At 29.9% G+C, this 22,918-nt stretch overlaps 1 protein-coding gene across 2 annotated transcripts in view; it reads right to left on the bottom strand.

Moving 5' to 3' along the window:
* Positions 1 to 21,162, bottom strand: part of LOC118187039 (zinc metalloproteinase nas-4-like) — a 68,758-nt gene extending 47,596 nt beyond the window's left edge. Inside the window, exons 1-3 of one of the 2 annotated variants that reach the window (XM_085820864.1) lie at positions 21,082 to 21,162; positions 5,471 to 5,501; positions 4,195 to 4,496 (exon numbers count right to left, since the gene is read on the bottom strand). In XM_085820864.1, the coding sequence (XP_085676990.1) occupies positions 4,195 to 4,496; positions 5,471 to 5,501; positions 21,082 to 21,087 (339 nt within the window). In that variant the 5' untranslated portion in view covers positions 21,088 to 21,162. Of the gene's footprint in view, positions 1 to 4,194; positions 4,497 to 5,470; positions 5,502 to 21,021 lie in introns of both variants that reach the window. The other variant, XM_035357223.2, reaches the window with a different exon arrangement.
* Between the last annotated feature and the right edge of the window lie 1,756 nt (positions 21,163 to 22,918).

Raw genomic sequence — 22,918 nt, 5'->3', positions numbered from 1 at the left:
TTCTTTCATTCATATTAGCTAATAAGAGAATTATTGAAGTTAGTAAAGTAATGAAAATCAACGTTATTGAAAGAAAACTCTAAAAGCATTTACATTTCCAGAAATATATCAAAGTTCCTTTTCTTAAAAACAGCAGGTGTATCGTAGTTTTTATTTCTATTTCATTAAAAGCTGAACTTGTAAAATAAAAATTTTCTATTAGTGTAAGGTAAACAAAAAGAAAATCAAGAGACAATCCGTATCATGAATGAAATTCAAGTCTTACATCGGATTAAAAAGAAATATTCTGAATCTAAATGTTTATGCCTATTTAGCACAAAATGCGTTTATTTGTGTTATAAATTTAACTAAAACCATTCTTATAACAGTATGTTGCCTTTAAACTGGGTAAAAGTGTTAAGTATATTTTCTGATGGTATTGATATACTTGTCAAAGAAGTTCTAGAAACCTCAAATGTCGAAAGAGCATATGATAAGAATCTCCTTTCCTATCGCTACGTCAGTTACAGGTTAAGGGGTGGCTTGAATGGATAAAGGTAATGTTTGTGCAAAAATATAGTAGTTCTATTTTGAAATGAGAAATAATTCGCTTTTTGTCAATTAAGGAAACTTGTGGTATTATTAAACAGAATGTCAGTGAAAGACATTGCGTTTGCATAGTGAATGAAATATATTTATGAAGGTACTGAAAGGTAGTAAAGAAGGTGAATGAAAGAATTAATTTGAACAAATAAGGTAAGGCTATCATTAAAAGAAAAAACTGTTTAAAAGATGTATGTTAGAATTAAAAGTAAGATGTTAAAATTTAAAAAGATGTAACAGAGTAAAACCAAAGAATACTGGTAATTCCCATCTGGAAAACAGTAATTTGAGTACGATATTGAAAAAGTTGGTTTTAAGAATTTCTTTATGCATGTGATGCAAAACAATTGCTAGTTTAGCATGAGTGCTGACATAGATGCAATTAGTGCAGGAAAAATAGTAAAATTAGTATAGTTAGTGTCTCTAAAACATGAAAAAATAATAGTGTGAGCAGTGTAAATTCATTTGAAGTACCGAAATATGACATAGACTAAATATCAGAAAATGTAAGAAATATTTTGGTGTGTGTGGATGAAACACTGAACGTGGTTGTAAAATTAGAAATGAAAATTATCAACACACTTAAAGGTAATCGGGATTTAAAACTAAATATGATGTTAGAAACTTTGAAGACCATAAAACTATATGAGAAAGAAATACATTTAGATATAAATGGTATTAAACTGTAAAGTTGTGAATGGAAATTTCTGAGTAAAACCTGTAGATGATCTATTATGATCGAGGAATAAAACAAGTATTATAAAAATTGTAAGGAAATATTTGAATATGGAGTAAATGAAAACAATCCATATCGTTAAAATGAATAAAAAGGGATAAAATGTTAGAATTACGAGTGATGAGACAGAAATAAAAACATTATAATAAATAAGTTAAGCTAGAATTAAGAAATATAAACACAGAAGGGAAATCATGAACGTAAGAAAAGCAATTAACAGTTATAGACTTAAGTTTTTTTTTTAAAATATTCGGTAATGTAAGGAAGATATTGTTAAACACGTGAAAGAAATTAGAAATTCTGTAGAAAATTTAGTAAAAGAACTAAGATCACGAAAAATAAACGTTTCTTTTTAAATATAATTTCATACCACTAAGTTAAAGTGTGTATAGAATACTAGAGTGGTTTAAAAAAAGTAAATGAAGTTAAAATTCAGAATATATTGAACATTATAACGTTAAAAAAAGTGTTAAATTGCATCTAAAATTAAGTAATGTAACAAATAAACAGCATGTGCGGGAACGTTTGTGAAATATAACATATAAGTTAAAAATCAGGGTATGCTGAAATTTATGAAAGGTATGAAAAAAAAATAGTATGTGGAAATTAAATAAATATTACAAATTAGAAACGTGTTAAGTATTAAAAAAATATGACAGTAAATGAATATGTTATTATGAACAGAAAACCTAAGAAATAAGTTAAAGTTTCATTTAAAACTAGAAAGGATAAAAGTATCAGAATAAAATTGAGTAATAAAAACAAATTATCTTGTAATTTCATTTTCATGACATGATGAACTATCATTAAAGGAAAGTCTTTTTTATATTTGTTTCTTTTACATTGTTTTCAGAGTCGCGCATTGAATAATTTTAACACCAGACTTAAAAAATATATTTCTAAAACATATAATTCACTTTTTCGTCCCTAGAGGACGCCATAAGCAATTCCTAAATACATTATTTTCTTTTTTCGTCCCTAGAGGACGCCATGACTCCGTTGCCAAATTAAAAAAAACTAACTTTAAATGAAAAGCAGGAGGTCTACAACTCAATCAGCAGTCTACCAACAACTCAACTCCACTCGAAACCACGCCTCCTAGTGTGATGACGTTGCCTTTGGCCCCGCCCTCTGTGATGTCATTGACCACGCCCCCTGATCCACTGATCCACCTGTCGCAGAACTGTCATTTTCATGCTACTTACATTCAGTCCTGTCATCATCCTTTTCTCGTTCTTATACCTAATCTGCTTATTCTGATTTCTTGTACCTAATTTGCTTGCTCTCATTTTTGTTTCTAGGTTCAGTTATTGAATTTCAGTAAAATATATTGGAAGTGTGATATTGATCGTCATGTGCTGATATGCGAAGAATGGGAAATTAATGCTGTTTGTTTGGCCAGTTTGTCTGCTTGTAGCATATTGCACGTTTATAAGAGGGTATTGCTGAATTTAAATACAAATTCTAATATGAGGTGGGTCATCGGTTTTTGCTCTTTTGGAAGTCAAAAGAAGAAATGTGATTAAGTTAACTTATCGAACTTCTATTTAGCAGAACAAGCATATTCTTTATTTTACTTCTTAAAATTAATAGTGTCAAGATGTTCGCTGTCATGCCTTTGGTCACCTTGCAATTGAGAATATAGATTTTGAAAAGCTACTGATACATGGCGCGCCTATTGCATTGCATAAAAATTGCGGTATTTCATCCCGAACGTTTTGCTCCAATTGTATCATTGTTATCTGTTTACTCTTAGATACACGAATATTTTATGAGTGACCTATTAAAAAAGATGATTGGTGAAAGGATTTCTCTGAGGCAATGAGACGACACCTCTAAGAGACACCAATTTATTGGGGAACTATAAGGGAGCATTTCTTTAACCAAGTGTATGGACTCGTTTTATATATATGAAAAGTGGCAACATCCTTAGTCTTCTTGTCACAGCCAAATTCTTACAACATTCTCTAACGACTAACAACTTTCACACGTTTTTTTGCTTCTCTGGAAACACGTCCATCCTGGTCTTTTCCCTTTTGTGATGAAATCAGTGTTTACCCTCTCTTAATGTTATTATTTTCTAAAATTTTCCTCATCCTTAATTTACTTAAGTTAACACTATGACACGAATTAGTGTAGCGTAAATCGTATTGCAACCGATATAGATGTCATATAGCTGCGTAATAATCTCTGCTTCTATACATAAAAAGAGATTTATTCACATGATAAGTATAAAAAGTGACTAAAATGTTCAGAAAATGTCCATCTCCCGCGCGCCTCTCTTCCAAACGATTTTTGAAAATAACAAAACTGTCCATTTCGAAAACTTATGGGTCATGTTCAACTTCCGGATCGATTCCAGTTCAAATTGCATGAGACTACGAAAAATCACAACAGATTTTTATACCGGAACTTTCGCGTCTGCTCGCAATATGTATAAGCAGCTAGCATTTAGTAAGACTATGAAAAAGGAAAAGTAGATGACTATTTTAACAACAGAGACCCTGCAACCGTCTGCAGAAGGAGAAGTTTTGTGTTCAGTTCCTGTAACCATACTAAAATTATTGCACAAATACTGTACTTTAATGATAGTTAAAAACTATTTTAATCTTACTTATAGCATGACATATTGTTCAAATGATAAAATTCGTTTATAGTAGTTATAACTTATTGGTTAAGTTTGATAAGCTTTGACATGAGCTCTGTAAACTGCACACTAAAGTGTGGAAACTGAAGATCCAGATTTTGTTTTTATTCACTCAGAAGCCTCTTGCGTATCTAAACACAGAGGTTCTAAAAAGTCCTTTGAAATCTGTTCATAAACCGATGTTTGAAAAAGGTTATATGTAAAAGCACAATAAAATGATAAATCTTACCTCAAGACTCTGCATGATACGTATTTTAATAACTCCATTTTCATGAGCCATTTCATCTAAAACGTAGTCATTGAAACCTCCGCTGATATCTCTCATCACACCATCTAAATTTGCATCTACCATGTTATTTATATTGTTCTCCTCAGTGTCTATAATATCCTTAGGAATTTCTTGATTTGTGAGAACTTCATTTCTCTCTGCCATTATCAAAGGAATTTTTTCCTTTTCTTTGATCTCTGTTGAATGTACTTGAGAAGAAGGTATACGACTTTCTTCAAAATTGCTTGAAGCTTGTGAGCTTTCTGAAAAAAAAAAAAAAAGAAAAGAAAAGAAAAGAAACAAAAAAAACTTTAACTCGCATTTTAGGCTCATATATCTAAAGTAACTACAATACAATTAGCTACTATAATTTCTATATATAATTAAACTGAAAATTTATTATATTATATATGGATTTAAATCATTGTAACTGAAAATTTATTATATTATATATGGATTTAAATCATTGTAACCGAAACCATAAATGCATATTGCAAGAAGTTGGTTGACTTGGCAATTTTGTTTCTGAGAGAGTTTGATAGACGTGGATGATGCACATAATTTATCACTATGTGAACATGGATAGAATGTAAAGGTAAAAAATGTGGAACTCTTTGCTTCTAACGAGATTTTCTCAGATTTTTATGAAAGGGAGATTTAGGGTAAAGGGAGAATATGTCAATTTTGAACAAATATGTCAATTTTGAACAAATGTTATTCCAAGCGAGTTCAAAAACGAAAAACCTCTAGCATTTGAAAAAGTGCGGTAATCATCATAGAATGAGGTAACAATGCGTCCAACTATATCCATGTTTAATGCTGGTGCGGTTTGAGCTGTAAAACAGTTATGTGCTTATACCGACTTTCTTGAGATTCTGAAGTCATAAGCCAACTTAAGTACAACTAATGGTATCAGAACTTCGAGAACATTTAAAAGAAAAGTTAATGATGAATAGGAAAGGCACATTTCTGAAAATGAAAATGAAATGATGAATAACCTGCCACATTTATAAATTATTTTTGATTTATTTTCTCTCGCGATCCATGAATTTGGATATAAAAGAAAGCTCTCTTATGAATTTCAGACATCACATTATTATTGAGTAAATTAAAAATCAACAAGCTAGATTGATGGGATTTAAATATTATTTATAATATACAAAAATTTCATATATCTACTAATTGTTAATTGCCTAAAAATATAAGTACATATCAGACATATATTTCAAACACGCACCTGTAAATTCTCTATTTCGTATAACGCCAGCCTGAAAAGAAAATATATCAGTATTAATGTAGATGAAATTATACCATTTATAAATCATAATGCTTGCAATTATTTACATAGTTTTAAATTATTTATTATGCTACCAAGAATTCTCATTATCGAGTTTTCTCTTGTAACTCAACCACACAAAAAAACAAAATCTGGCTTAAATTTGCCTAATCTAAATTTGTGGTAGTTTGACATGGGTTGTTGCACTGTAAATTTCATGATTCAAAATTAATTCTCAGCCTTGAAATTCATGAATGAAATTTAATCATGTCAATGCTTTTTGTGTTGTTAACAGAAGGCAGTTCTCAAAACAATTTAATGATGAAAGAAAGGAAAAGGTTAATTCGCTTTCTCTTATCTTCCCTTGATTTCACTAGAAACTATACATTTTAGATTAATGTATAATTTCATTAATGATAGTCTAATTTCAGTCTAATTTTTAATAATCTAATTTCAGGCTAATAAGCAAACATTTCATTTTGAGTATGAATATATATGAAGTTTTTATTATTTAGGAATTAATTACCCTTAAAAAAAGTGAAACAGGTAACTAATACCTTCTCTTTCTTTTTTTCTTTTTTTTTCATAAATATTAGTGAAATCTTCTTTTTAACTTGAACAAAAAAAAATGGGACATTTTTACTTTTCTTTCTTAAACGTAATTAAGGTTTGATTTTTCCCACTCCGTTAGAAAATATAGAGTTTTATTGATAGCAACGTAGCCCTAACAGCTTTGAGTGGATCAAAAAAAAATCTTAAATTTATTATTATTTAATTTAAAGTGGCTAGTCGTATTTTTACGTCATAAATATAATTTTTTACATGGTATTAATTTGCTAATTTGCTATACACGAAACTGAAAAATAATCAGCGAATCATTAAATAAAATAAACTGGCTTCATAATTCTCCATTATGAAGCCAGTTTATTTATTTTAATTATGAAGCCAGTTTATTTATTATCCATTATGAAGCCAGTTTTTATTATTATTTCCCAATGACAGCTCCCTCTGTTTCGACAGCTTAGTTTATCTTTACCTCGTCTACCTTCAGCCGCTATTATGTGTGCTAAATATTAGTTAGAGCTCCAGGGAATAAGCAACTTTAGTTCAAATATCAGACACTCTGAAGAATTGTCAGAGGCATTATGTATAATTAAATCTATTTTTAGTCCAAAGAGGCAATTTTCCCAGAAGGACTATTAATTTTGCTTTGGCATTTAACGTCGATTCACTACAAGCGTTGCTTCACTTTTCAAGTTGTTGCCATTAAGTATTAAAGGTCTATACTATATTTGAAGAAATTAAATAATGAAGAATCTGCATAAATGCATGTATGTTCCTCGCATTGTGATAAAACAATGGTACACTGCTAAAAAAAATGGGACAGTTCTATATTTCTCGTTCTACTGGGCCGATTGACAAAATTCACATTGCGTTCTTCATGTCTCCAAAGCGCCTCTTAGGATATATATTAGATTTATATATAGCACTATTGTAACATAGGTATTTTGACACAAAATCGAACTTTTCTGAAATAACATACCAATTTTTTTTACATATTTCGATTCTACAACTCAAATTACGCCTAAATATGACTAAATATGAAATTTTGTAAAATTTGGAGCGAAATTTACGGAGAAATTCACAAATTTAGGTTGGCACTTTTTTTTTTTACAGTTTCCGCCAAGAATAATTCACTTGGCGAACTTCTTAATATATGGCAACCTAGTTTCCTTTCCCCATGAGAGGAAAAAAAGTCACAATCGTTCCTTTTTTCCAAATAATACTCTTTATGCTATATTTTTAATTATAACTGTTATTATTTTAAGTAATTTTTTCTTTTTCGAATTTCATTTTAATTGTTTAAGTTGCATGGTTTTTTTTTTTCGAATAACTGTTTTAAAAATTTCGATTTAATTGTTTGTGTTGCATTGTCTCTTTAGATAATTGTTTTAAAATTTTATATTTATTCATTCGAAGTGAGCATTTTAAATTTATTTATTAATATAAATTTTCCAGAATTTGGTTTTATTTATTTGAATTGCGTTTCTTTCGGAAAAATACTTTTTAACCCAGACTACGATGCGTTTGAAAACTGCATATATTAAAAGAGAAAATACAGTAAAGCACAGTTAACACGCCTTTCAATGTTCCGTTCAGAAAAGACATATATAAATAAGAGAGATGTATAACCGACATTTTAACTCAGGATGACTTGCATACAATGCTTTAAACAGTTTTATCATTGCGCCCATTGCTTTACACAATTTTATCCTACATTTGGTTTCTTAAAATGTTATTCATATTTTATTCAAATATTTTATTTTTAAAATCGTAAGAATCAAATATCATAAGATTAAAAGGTTTTAAATTTAAAAAAAAATACAAATACTAAATTTAAACAAAAATGCATTTTTCTTTTCTTTTTCTTCAAGCATTCTACTTTATTCTTGCTCTTTTTCTTTAGGTATTCTGCAAGTATATTAAAAAGCATCCAACTTTTCGAAATATCTTGGTATTTCTGACAATCATTTTAAATAAAGTTATCGCCTTCCATTTCATAAAGGCCCACAAACGGCCGAGCGGTAAAGTCGCTGAACACCGGTAGTTCACTCCGGGGTTCGAATCCCGATAAACGGGCTAGTTGCATGGGCGTTTTCGTGGATTTTCTCATGTGTACCGTGTATGCCAGCTGGTTTCCCTTAGAAAGCTCTTCACGAAGGCATCCTTTCTTTTAGGAAGATAGCCCTGCTTTGCAGTAACTTAATAATCCAATTCAATCCATTACATCAGTATTTGGTCAGAGCCTTTATCAGTCTTTAGAGGCTAAACATTTTGAAAGTATGAGATGAAAGGAAAGACTGGCTTCATCAAGAGGTTTTGGTTTATTTAATTATGACAAAGCACACTACAGCTATCTGCGTAAGAAGAGGGATGCCTTCGTGGAGGACTTTCTAAGGAAAACTGGCTCGAATACACTTTACACATGAGGAGAACCACAGAAACGCCCATGCAGCCAGCCGTTCGCGGGATTCGAAACTCGGACCGAACTACCAGTGTTCAGCGACTTTACCGCTCGGCCGCTGTTTCATCAGGAGGAGAAAAAACATCTTTAGGTGACATCACATACATCACTGGATAAACTCCTGAATCTTCAAATAATTCGACTGAGAAAAATTATGGGATTCTCCTTTTATGATACGATATGATGTTCTATAACGTAATTTAAGTTTAAACAATCATATAGTCTAAAACCAGTCGCTCTTCACTTTAACCTGCAATGATATCGTTTTTGTCTTTTCTGTTAACACAAGCTCTATTGATGGCATTTGCTGGTGTTCACGTCCATGTGTTTTCTCTTTGAACACCTAAATTCGTTGAAGTATCCTGAAAGTATATTCAAATGCGTCCAACTTTTTCAAACATCTTGGTATGTCTGACAGCCAAATTTCTGTGCAAATTTTTGCTTACTTTTCTCCCTAATTTTCTTCTTTTCTACAGTTATTTTCAGTGCTCACACAAGGAAATTAAGATTTTTCGACTGCTAGACTTCCATAAATTTTGCATTCTTGTCAATTTTTTTAAATATTAATTACATGAATTGCGTTTCAGCTGAAGACAGCTTTTCATTTTCTAGTCATTTTAAATATAAATAAAGCTTAAAACGAAGTCCAAAGGATAAATATTTTAATTAAAAGATTTTTGCTGAATGACAAAGAAATAAAACAGTCCAGCAGGGTTTATTCTGTACCACCGATTGACCCGATTCTTATATCGGCTGAAACAATCTAAATCATAATAAAGATCATATTTTTTTATACAATCTATAACGCGAGAGAAAAATTAGCTTCTTAAAACATGCTTTCTAAGAGGATTAATATAAAAAATTATATTTATATATATTTTTTTAAAGCTGGGACTTGAACCAAACTGTCAAACTTTTAAAGTTTAATTTACATGGTGGTTATAATTAAAGTTCCACTTTGAAATGGCCATAAAAGGAAAACTACCGGACCAAATGCTATCAAACTTGGGAATCGTGTAAATGAGGTTATGGGAATTTATTTTCCAAGGGGAAAAAAAAAAGAGTTCAAAAACTCACCACCAGGGGGAAAATGGTGCTGTATGCAATATTGTTAAATGAAATAAGCCATGAAAACGTCTGTTTAAAATGTGTTTAATAGTTTCCGAAACATGTTACAAAGCATGTTCAATGCAGCGTCCAGCATTTTCCGAAAGCAAGTTAAATCCTGTTACTGAAATTCTCAACAGCAGCTCTTAGCATATCAGGAGGAATGTTACGGACATGTCAGTGTATCACATTTTTCATTTCTGCCAAATTGTTTAGATTATCACCATAAGCAGTGCTTTTGAGATAACCCAATAGCCAAAAGTCACAGAGGTTGATGAGGTCTGGTGGGAAGAGGGGAAGTGTCGGCCTTATAAGACGTTCATTGTGAAATGTTGCCTAAGTAACTGTGCGACACACGTGAGGTGGGACGCAGCCCTGCATAAAAAACGTAGTATCTAAAATGCCACGTTACTGCAGTTCATGTATCAAGAAACATTTTAACATTGACTTTAAGTGAGCTGCAATCACAGTGGTCCAGCTGTCGACTGCTCTTCATAGAAAAATGGATCAGTTATAAAACTAGCTGTCATTCAACTCCAAACGGTGTGGAATGACTGCTATGCAATCGAATGTAGTAGGAAAATGCAATGGAACTATATAGATAACATGAGGGATTTCTTTGTCCCAAATCGATTAAAGCGTTTTGAATCAGTATCTTCATGTTTTAGGGCCGAATTCAGGCTTCAAAAATTACAAATTAGCGATCTGTAAGAAAACGATTTCCAGATTGTACGCACTTGTGCGAGTGATTTGCGATCTCACATTTTCTAATCGCTAATTCGTGGTTTTCACGGACGAATTTCTCACTTACACGGATAGCGCACTCAACTTTTATCGAATTTAACGCTTTTAAATGGTAATTTGCTTACTTCAAAGTTTCTTAATGGTATACAACATATTAAATCCGTGTAACAAAAGGTTAAGTTAGATTCCGACCCATATTTCGTTTAACGATATTGCATACAGCGCCATTTCCCCCCTTGTGGTGAGGTTTTGAACTTCCTTTTTTTCGCGGAAAATAAATTCCCATGACCTCCTTTACACGGTTACCAAGTTTGATAACATTTGATCCAGTAGTTTTCCTTTTATGACCATTTCAAAGTGGAACTTTAATTATAACCACCCTGTATATTATTAAATTTTAATTTGAAGCTATGCGTATACCATGCGTAAGATTTTCGCTTTTATGGAAAAAATAAAGAATCGAAGCAAATACACTTAGGGAAATGGACCAAAACTGAAAAACATTTACCCTCCCTCCGAAAATAAAATATTGAAAATTCGACCTTGAATTTATTGGATTATTGAAATATTCAATTTGACTTATCTTCTTAGTTCCGATAACAAGAAGATAATAGAAGAGAAGGCTTGTAGAGATCTGTTTTTGACATGGCTCTAAAAGTAGATGTCATACTCCTTTTTTCTCTTCAATGTTAAAAAACTTTCCTTTGAGAGGCAACTTTAGTTTTTGGGAAAGGAAAAAAAATCACAAGAAGACAAATTTGAAGAACATGCAGGACGATTGAGTATTGTGGAAAAGATGCATTGTCATGCAATACAAAACATTTGGAATACGTTTTCTGACTGAAAACGTATAAAAGTCATCTGCTTAATTCACAGCCATTTACAAGTAAACTACTCGGGCAATTGAAGAATCGTTTTGATTCTGAGCTTGTAAGTCAAACCTAATATCACTGGATTTAAACACTTCTTTAATCTTCCGAGAACATTCCTTCTTTAGCTCATATTCCAAAAATATTAAGTGAATACAATTATTTCAAAACAAATTGAATATTCATTTGCACTATGGCTTGGTAGTTTACTAACGAGTTAACAAAACTTAATTCTGATTTTTGTGTCTAAAAATACAACAATATTTAAAATATTTATAAATAAAATAATAAATTGGAGCCTCACCAGTTGCCTAGCATTTGAAGATTGTTAAATACTAATTGTTTTTTGCGAAACCTAACCCAGGCCTGCATGGTTGGATTTCGTAGTTTTCTAGGTTCTCTTTACAAAGGTTTTCTATGAAAGCATCTTAATCAAATAGCTCCCATGTTCTTTCTATGTTCAATTAACCAACTAACCTAGTTTAAGCGCTATTTCCAAGTGAAGTTACTAGCAAAACCCGAATACTCATTAAAAATCATGTAGCTTGCCGATCGGGAGTAACATGAAAGATACGGCGCCAATAATTGAATTGCTGTTACGGTATGCTGTTACGGTATGCTGTTTCTAAAGTTAGATGGGCATTTCTTAATTAAATATAATTGATTTGTAACTTCTACTAGAGCCGACGGTAAGAATTGAAGTGTAAATAAATAATATCGTGTGCAATCTTGATTAATATAAAATTAAAAACATTTGCATTCAGACAGAAAGTTTTTTGAAATATTTGCAATTACTTTATAAGAAAGATTTATTAATAACCGTAATAATTACTTATTATATTACTGATGATTATGATTCAGTTCTTGAAAATTACATTCTAAATTAGAATTTTAATTTAAAACTTTTTAAATTAATTTAATAAACATCGTATTATCCTCGTTGTTAATTGAATCCAGAATATTGGGTGTCGTTTATATAATTATTCTTAGTTGTCCACAGAACCTGCTGATTTATCCAGCCATTAAGTAGCTGCAGATCATTTCTACATAACCATTGAACTTCCATTAATTCAGTCTCTAGAGGGCTGTATGTTTATATCATAATTTGACTTTTATAAAAATAATTATTCTAAATCTTATGTTTCTATAAAAATATACTGTGCTTTAAAAATATGGATGATAGTATCAGCCGCTCTTTCAGCCACTTCATAAGCAACAGTTTGTTTAGAAATAAATTATGCAGTTAATGTCATAAAATATTTTCATAAAATTCAAATAAACATCAAACAAAAATTCTCTGTTTTAGACAATTCGATTTAAACGAAGTAAGGTAGCAGACGGTAAAACGCCAAAGGATTTACTCTTATTTTTTTTAAAAATTTACTCTTATTTTTTTTAAAAAAGGAAGAAAGAGAGAAATTTAAAAAAAAAGTAGTTAAAAATTTGAATAATATCATCTATAATTTAAAAAAATAGCTTTTCATATAGTATTAATAAATATTTATTACGAATCATTGAGGGAAAAAATTTCATATACGTAATTAATTCTCCGTAAAATTTTACTTGAAATTTAAGCTTAAAAATAACTGTGGCAATTCACTGTCACAAAAATCCATAAACCACATTTGGCGTTAGGCACATTTGGCCCAAAAAAAAGATGCCAAATTTCAAAACGCGAAAATATGTAAATTCGTGTATATCTTAGAAAATTTTGAACAAAAACGTCTAATTTTTTGCAGATATGCTTAAAAATACACCTACTTTAAGATGATGGTAAAATTTTATAGGTTATAATTCAAAATTTTTTTCAAAAAATTTATAAAATTTATTTAAAAATAGAAATTAAAAAAATAAAACACAAAAAAGGGTAAATTTTATTTGGAATGAAAATAAATTTCGAAATGTGAAAGGAAAAATATTCAAAGTTTAATAAAAAAAAAGAGATATTAATAAATATTTACCAAATTCAATTAATATTGAGGAACTAAAATTTTGAGAGCTAATATTTTAAAAACTACTCGTAGGATTTTTACAAAACTTGGTATTCTGGCGTAACTTGAGTCGTAGAATCGAAATATGTAAAAAAAATTATATGTTATTTCAGAAAAAGTCCGATTTTTGTGTCAAAAGTTCTGTGTTAGAATAGTGCTATATATAAATCTAATATATATCCTAAGTCGCGCTTTGGAGACATGAAGAACGCAATTTGAATTTTGTCAATCGGCCCAGTAGTACAAGAGATATAAACTTTTTTGAGCAGTGTACCTAGAGCCATCCAATTTTCAATGACATAATCCTACTGCAAATATGGGCATCTGGAAGCCCAAATTTGAAATTTGGAATTTGTTTTATTATCGATTTCATATTTTGTAAAACTTTAACGAAATTTTTATTAGCAAACTCAGCGATTTAAAGCTAGCAATGGCAACACTCTATGGGGGGGGGGGGACGTTTTATCACCAGCACACGGAACTGTGCATCGGAAATTCTAAAGATAGGCTCATTTTAAAATTATTTTGCGATATTTCTTTTGAACTGAATTTTATGGCTTTAATGAAAAAACATGTTATTTAATAAATAAAGGCAATACACAAAATGTTAAAAAAAAATGGCCCTTTGGACGTAATTTAAAATCTGAAATCTTTAACATTTTTTTTTTATTTTTAATTTTTTATTTATTTTTTTTTTCCAAAATGAATGCGATTTTTGCATTTCTAATGACTTTATTTTTAAAAGATATTCTAACAACATTCGTTGCTACTTTTTTAAAATAAACTTTTTATACTATATTTAGATGTTCAGCTCAATCTATATGTGTTTTATTTCGACTTTTTTATGTTACATTCAAACAAATCTCTTGTATACTCTAATTTAAGATTCGCAAATACCTATTTTTTTATTTATAATGTAAATTTCATGTTAAGGGAATATATATAAATTTCAGAACCCTTTAGTTTTTCTTTTTTTGAAATATGTATAATGTTAAAATAATCACAAAGCGAAATTTCCTTTTTGGGCATTTATTATCTACCCTTTTAAATAAGTTATATAACAGTAAAATATGATTATTGAATACAAATATAAAATAATCTCTTTTTCTGTGAAAAATTAAAAATATCGTGAAATATTATGCTAGAAAAATGACTTATAAAAATTAATAGTAACGGAATTTAACAATAAAATTATTTATAAAATAAAAAATGAAGCAAAGAAGCAACCACAAATTTATTCCTAAAATAATTTCAGTTTTTCTGTGAGGGGGCTGTTTATATCATTGCTAATCTAATGTTTTGAATTTGGGTAAATTTACTTAGATGAACTACAAATAATTTTTTATTGTGTTATTGAAATTATTAATGCTTCAACTTGTAACAGTTTATTCATTTCTAATGAAATCTAATAAAATCTTTCAATAATTTCGTTCACTAATGAATTACATAAATTTAATTTATGTAATTCATTAGTGAACGAAAATACATAAAACAGTCTAGAAAATATATAAAAGAGAGAGAGATTACACGGTCCATTATATTACATAGAATATATCGATATACTCTTTTATATTATAAAATATGAATTTCGCTTCAACTAATTAAATAATGAAAAAACTGATATTATAAAAAATTGGATATAACGGTTGATTTTAGGGAATGACAGATTCAGTGCTATTTGCTCAACTGTTTCGGAACGATCACGAAGAATGGGTAAAGTCCATAAGTAGCAATGCTTATCATCCATGCACTTTAGCAATTGTTGCCATGGCTCAGAACTTAGAACCATCAGTTTATATTCACGCATTCACGTGCATAACCAGTTATCAGAGTGCTGCCATTTTTCAAGGCAAAATATCTCTAATTTAACCTTCAGATTTACTCAATTTATTACTAATTAAAATAAAGAAAGATTTAAAAGCAGCAAATTACTTTTTTAATAATTTACATGTTTGGTTTATTTTTTTCTCTCAGGAATGTATATTATTCATATAAATTAAAATACATTTAATTTATGATACGATCATTTTAATGAACATCTGAAGCTTTGTTGTAATTAGTAAATGATGTTTCTATCATTATGCAGTACCTAAAAGTACTGACGCATATGTGCTTTTTATACTATTTCACCTTTTTCTGAATTTTTGAAATCGTTTTTACTTTTTTTAAAATTTTAGTAAAATTCTTTGAGATATTAATCTGTAATCAGTTTTCGGTTTGTAATTTACTTCTATTTTTAATTTTTTTTAAATCTTTCAAAATTGTACCAGAGGAAGGGGGAAAAAACTATCTAAATACAATATTTTTACTTCGTTCTAGGAAATAAAGGAAGTATTGTAATTGCAAAAAATTTCGGGTACCATATTTCAACGAAAACATCCATTTTGGCAGATTTTTAATCCATTTGAACATAATTTTTGTGTGGCATCTCTACGTACGGACATAATAACCGACTCACGAATTGTAAAATAGATTTAAAATAAATTCAGAATAGATTTTTTTTTTTTTTTTTTTTTTTTTTTTTTTTTTTTTTATGTCTGTGTGCATGCATCTTGCATTAACTCAAAAATGAGTAGCCTCACAACGTTGAAATTTTGCACGTGGGACTGCTATAACATATAGTTGCGCGGCTCCCTTTTTTGTTCCAATCACTAGTACCAAAGGTACTCACTTACCCGGAGCGGTGGGCTCAGTTTTTTTATTCTTATATGTTGGTAAATTGTGCATTTTTTTGCTTTAAAAATTATTCAATTAAGTTGTTCTTATGTTCCGGTTAAGATTTTTATGCCTTTAGTTATTCTTCATGAAATAACTTTAGAATTATCAACAATAAAATTAAAGTTCTTTAAGTGCTATTTAAAAGTTGTTTAAGAGCTTTAAGGCTTAATTTAGCTGTGTGATGTAGCCGTTCCTCAACAGACACTAATGCCGGCTAGCTTTAAAAGGATTTATTAACAGAGCACACAGGAACGGTTACAAACAAAAGAAATATACATAAAAATGAAACGTATACCAAATGGAGCATCAAACATTAGAATAACAGAGATATAGTAAACTATCATCATGGCGGCTGGAGGTCGACTGACGTTTTTTCATATCGCCACGAGATGACGTTTAAATAAAATAGTTCGGTTACAGTTCATGAGTTCATGGCGTTGAATAAAATAGTTTAATTACACTTAAATAGTTCTGTTACATCTGCCACTTATTTACATCTGAAACTCTTTAATAGAATAGTGAATTAAGTCAGTTTTTGTAACTTGAGTGTTTTTTGGCCGAGTGGAATCAAAAGTAAATTTTTACTTTTGTTCACAAAAATCTGTCTTCTTGCCCACTAGCCGAATTGATTGTTTTGCGTAGAAAGTCTAATTTTAATTGTACATGTTTCTTTAAACTGTTTTTACTGTATTTATTCTTTTATGTTTTTCTTTATTTCACAAGTTTTAATAAAGTTATTTTGAGTTTTTACGTATTTTTGCTTTGCCGCGAAGTGAGAACTGAATTGATTGAATCAGATATACAAGCATATCTCAAATGAAATTTGAGGAAATAAGTGTTAATGAAATATAGCAAAATATTCGTATAATTACACAGGCCGTACAAGGAAGTCATGTAGTTTCCACATCAGATTTTTTCTTTATGTTTTACATAACTACCAGTAATAAATTATTCATAAATATTTTCTGCAGTATTACGTTATAAAATTTGGTTTTCTTAGCTATCATAAATTGCACCCAAACCTTAGATAAATTTACAGCGAATTGCTAAGTCTAAAAGTTAACGACAGAGTCTTGAAAAGGATTAAAGAAGCCTTTATATTAAATCAGAAATAGAACATAAATGCACGACACGTGTTTGCAACTCAACCAACCACTTGTGGCGATAGAATTTAAAGTAACAGTGAGTTCATATTTAAAATAAGTAGTCATAGACTACACAATTGATTTGAATTTTAAAGTTGGCTCAGAAGCCTAACTGGAATACATAGTCAAATATCGGCAATAAGATCCAAAACATAAAACAGATGGTTAGTGGAAAATAATAGTAATAACCCTACAACATGATAAATCTCATGATCATTTTCGAAAGAAAAGGCTTTTCTGATGTCATACATTATGTACCTCAGCCATGGAATAAAAGTTTATTTACATAAATAGGGAAATTCCATAAAACATAATACCCTAAAGAAGTCCTCTTTAAATCCCAATCCCGGGACATTCTAAGGATATGCTGCTGATCTTAATTCTCAGCCATTTTGACGAGTTTGTGATTTAACGTCTGTTCATTAATATTATATGCATTAAATTTTTAAATGATTATGGCAAGCGTAATCCAAAAATATTATCTTAAAAAGACTCTTATATTATATACCCATTTTGAGAAAAAAATACTTCTATATATGTTATAGTTGAGATGCTACATTAAAATTTCTTCTACAGAAAGAATTTTTCTTTTTTCCGTTTATAAATAACGTTTACCAAATTGCATTAATCAACCAAACAGCATTAACCAATGTTTTAATATTTACCAAATTAATTTTTAAATAAAGATTATACTATCATGGATATTCAAGATTATAATTTAGGAATAAATTTAAACTAAAAACTAATTGTGTAAGTAGTAAGGGCTATGAACTGTTTATTGAGCACTTTATAAGTAAAAGTTTACTTTGAAAATTTTCTTAAACGTTTTAAATTTTTTAATAAATTCTGAAAATTTGTAACTGAAATATGCATATTAATTATTCATATTTTAATGCTTCAAACAGACTCATCAGGGGTAATTATTTAAAACATTAAAACTAAACAATTAAGAAGTACTGAATAAACGTTTCGTCCTTCAAGGTCGACTCAGCCAGTGCAAAACCAAATGAAGGCAATTAAAAATACCTGAAATTTTCGACATTTCTTTACAAATGCATATTACAGGGGTGGCCAACCTGCGGCTCGCGAGCCACATGTGGCTCTCTGAAGGATTATTTGTGGCTCTCGATAAATGAACTCGAGTTCCCTTTTCATTTTTGGGTCAATATATTTTTTAAAAATATTATCGTTTAGTATGTGTTTCAAAATGTCTTTCAAATTACTGACAACAAATATGAAAAACTAAGTGTAACGTTGTAACAAATATCCTTTCCGTCCAAGTTAAGAATATGACTCATCGAAAACTGCGCGAACAATAAACAGTGGCGTAACAGTTCCGTTCGTCGGATTTTCTTACCCTTCGACTGCTTCATGAATTATAAGAAACATATGAGAGACAAGACGTTGTCTCGATTGCTTCTCGACGAATGACGATCTAGGATCTACGTAATCAACCGACTCCAGACCGATTTTAAATTTGTAAACTTTCATTGCAGCGGACAGTTGACATTGTGCTCTGGAGGAAACAATTTGTATCACTCTTGCTATTAATTTAATTTGTAATCTGGAATTTTTGGTAAGTTAACTATAATTTGTTTCGTAGTATGTAACACGTGTCGTTATTCTTTCAATAACGCAAAACATGTATTTTCTAAATTTCTTTATTATTTCCAGGTCTTTTAAAAATATGACGTCAGAGAACGAAAATAAAAAAAAATATGAGCAAGAAAATAGAAGTTTTAATACTGAGTGGGAGTATAATTTCTTTTTTATTGACAATAAAGTAAAAGCATCATGTGTTATTGGTAATTCTACGGTTAAAAATTATAAAGCAGCAATTTGCGTCAACATTATGAAACCAACCATCCTCGGTTTTCTAATCAGTATCCACCAAATTCCAAATTAAGATCAGATAAACTTGTTTGTTTAAAATCAAATTTAAATACACAACAGTCAAGTTTGACGACCTTTAGCAATCAAGCTAATAATGTGGCTAAAGCTAGTTTTGTTATTGCCTGGAATATTGCTCGTGCAAAACGTCCGTATGGAGGAGAGTTTATTTAAAAAAAAAAAAAAGCCTGGAAGATTTATTTAAAGTTTTAGATTCAAATAATGCACCACTGCACAAAGCTGTTTCGCAAATTCCCATCTCGAGCCACAAAACCGAACGCCTAATAGTGCAATTAATACATTTCTTGAATATAATTTTTAAAATGATTTGAAGAACTGTATTGCATTCAGCTTAGCCCTTGACGAATCGACAGATATCACATATCTTCCGCAATTGGCAATTTTCATACGTTTTGTTTCACCTTACTTCGATGTTAAAGAAGAATAATTAGATTTAGATTTCAAGAGTCAACCCGCGGTGTCGATATTAGAAATGCATTCGATTCCATAATGAAAACTTTTGATGTGCCTGTTAATAAACTTGTAGGCATTGCAACTGATGGAGATCCGGCAATGCTGGGTAAAAAATTGGTCTTATTGGGCTTTTTAGAGATGATTCTCAAATTCTCAATTCATACCGATTCATTACATAATTCACCGAGAACATCTCGTTACAAAATATTTAAATTACGCTGATGTTATGAAAACAGTGTTAACACATGATAAACTACATTCGCACAAATGCAAAAAATCATCGACAGTTAAAAATTTCCTTGAATAGTTAAAAGACGAACTTCTTCCAAATAATTTCTTTTCCATTGCTAGATGGTTATCTAGCTACAACGTATTAAATCGATTTGTAAATTTGTTTGATCCGATAACTGTATTTCTAAAAGAAAAGAAAATAACCTATTCGGAATTAGACGATGACGAGTGGTTACGAGACTTAGTGTTTTTGACTGATTATCATAAAACATTTGCAAACACTGAATTTACAATTGCAGGGTAAAGATAAAATAATATCTGACCTCTCACAGTGTATATTTAGTTTTCAAACTAAATTAAAACTTTTTCAAAAGGACTTTAAAAATAAAATATTTTGTCATTTTCTTCGAATTAAAAAAAAAAATTCTTCCAATATTAACCAAGAAAAACTCAACGAGTATATAAAAAAGCTAGAAGGAATATTGACGGAATACCAAAATTAATTTCAAGACTTGAAATATTTTAAATCGTCTCTTGATTTTTTTTTTCGGAATCCATTTGAAAGTAACATAATTCAAGGTGAGTTTTCCATTTCCAATATAATTATGAATCAAAAAGCATCTGGAGAATTAGAATTAACAGAGATGCAAGAAGATCAAGCTCTACAATTAAAATGTAAGTCGACGCCGATTTAAATTTTGGAAATTTGTGCCATAATCGAAGTATTCTGAATTAAAAAAAGGCTGCTTGTCGAATTATTTCAATATTCAGAACAACGTACTTATGTGAATCATTTTATTTCACCTTAAAATTCGTGAAATCCAAGTACCGATCAGTATTAACTACCCAGCATCTCAAAGAATTACTGAGAAGTGCTGTCACCAATTATTCACCAAATTTTAAAGAATTAGCAAGAGGAGTAAAATAAATGTGTTTAATTTTTAGTACTTAAATTCAATACATATATTTTGTACTTTTATTTATATGTTTTCAATAAATATAATTTCTGTGAAAAAGATTTTTAATACCTTTTTTGCATACCTTTTAAATACGTATTTACTTGCGGCTCGCAAAAAATTTCAAATTTTGAAAAATGGCTCGGACTATAAAGGAGCTTGGCCACCCCTGGCATATTATTAAATTATATAGAAAGATAGTTTGAAGAATATCAAATATTCTTTTGAAAGCGAAGAAAACAATTCCATTGCTCTGTTTTATCCTCAGGCAAATATCTCCATTCGAAGTAGCATAATTTCAGATTAATTCTTTCCGAAATTAGATTTATCGAGAAGAATAAAAAGGAAAAAATCTCACTTACATTTATGAAACGAAGTATTAACACAAATTCAACTACAGTAAATGGGATCATAATATTCACCTTCATGAAATGGATTGTATTTCTTTCCTCCAACTGTATTTAACATCGCTTTGGAATGTTTGTAATTTAAGACTACATTTCATTCAAAACAGTATTTCACGTCCTATTCTCAGAATAGAATTGTAGCAGTTGTTTATTTTAAGGGTTAAAAGAAAACTTTTTGCCAACAGCGTCACAGTTTTTTTCTACGGCAGTGTTTCGAAAATGATTTCGAAAGCATTTGTTATTTTACAAATGAGCTTTAGTTATGCTCACACAATGTTCAAAGCAAACTATTCCTTTTAACAAAACAACAAAATAAATAAATAAAATAAAGTAAAATATTAAAATAAGTGCGTCTCGTAGGTGCTTCAAGAGATTTTAGATCTGGTTAGAATGGTTGCTTAAGATACCTTCTTATCGTGTTCCCCCCCCCCTAGCTTTTCAGCGCCAGATTCTCCAAATTTTGAAATATTCGAGTAATTTTCCCTTTCAGAGAACGAGCTCCCCTAAACTTTAAAATGGATTCGTCCACGAAGTGACTGTTTTTGTTTTACTAACGAAGACAAACCGTCGCAAATTACCTCGAAGGTCATGTCGAAAATTTCCCTTTAAACTGTTAAACTTTATGCCAGGCTACAAGAACAGATCCAATAAAGCGAAGCAAACACGAGTTCACATATAGCCTACAATTCCGCTCAGTCAAATGTGCATTCACCTTCTCTAATTATTTATGAAAGATTTGAGGTCTAAGCATTAGCAGAGACAACAGTAAGAACGAGCCAGAATCAACGTACAAGTAGAAATGAAGATAACTTATACCGTAGTGTTGTTATTACTATATATGCCTACTGGAATGCAGTTTTTTTAAAGAAGTATTATTATAATAGTTACCTGTAATTTATTCAAAACTACTTTTTATTTGTTATATTCTTACTGTAACCGCGTCTTTCGGAAGTTAAATTATAAGCACAGTTTTCCCCTTTCGGTTATCATACGATAATAGTATTAGTTAATAAAAAAAAAAAAAAAAAAAAAAGAGGAAAAATAAGTGAGAAAGTACTGTATTGGATTTTGGACAATACAGTATTTCCTACTGGAATGTATTTTTTTAAATAAGTATTATTATGATAGTTACCTGTAATTTATTCATGACTACTTTTCATTTGTTATATTCTTATTGTAACTGCGTCTTTCGGAAGTTAAATTATTAGCACATTTTTCCCCGTTCTATTATCATACGATAATATTAGTTAAAAAAAAGTTGAAAAATAAGTGAGAAAATACTGTATTGGTTATCTTATTAATATTATTTTCAGAAAATAATGCTAAGATATGTGTAAGTTAATTTACCACCCAATCGGTAAGGAGAAAATTTGAGTGTTCGATGCCCAAACTTTATAGAAAATTTTCTCTGAAATTTGTAGAAAAATGCAGTATATTAAAAGAAAACAAATAAAACATAAAATTTTTTCCAAATTTTTTGCCTGCATTGCTCATTTCCTTAAAAAATATTTTTTCCCGAATAAACTTAATTTAAAAGTATATAATTTTTTTTAAAAAAATCCTCTGTCACACAGAGATTCGAAATGTCTTCTAGTTGGCAATTAGGTTCAGGATCATAGTGAAAATTACGAATTATAAGTGCTTTTTTAGACTCGAAACTTCTTATTTTATTTTAGACATTTATGTTGGATCCCGCAAATACATTCACTTTAAGATTCCCTGTAAGGTACAGCGTTTGGGCACAATCGATGATTACAAGTCTTGCGATCCCTGTTATGAGTCAATGTAATCACTTATATTGGACAAAACAACAGGAATTTGTGGCTGTAATAAATGCTATTTTTGAAGGAAA

Source organism: Stegodyphus dumicola, chromosome 7 (genome assembly GCF_044657685.1).
Source record: "Stegodyphus dumicola isolate Sdum_Otavi_A_Nest chromosome 7, ASM4465768v1".
In the NCBI taxonomy this organism is placed as follows: Eukaryota; Metazoa; Arthropoda; class Arachnida; order Araneae; family Eresidae; genus Stegodyphus; species Stegodyphus dumicola.
Note: the sequence above shows the minus strand (reverse complement) of the source record. Positions and strands in the feature narration are given on the sequence as shown.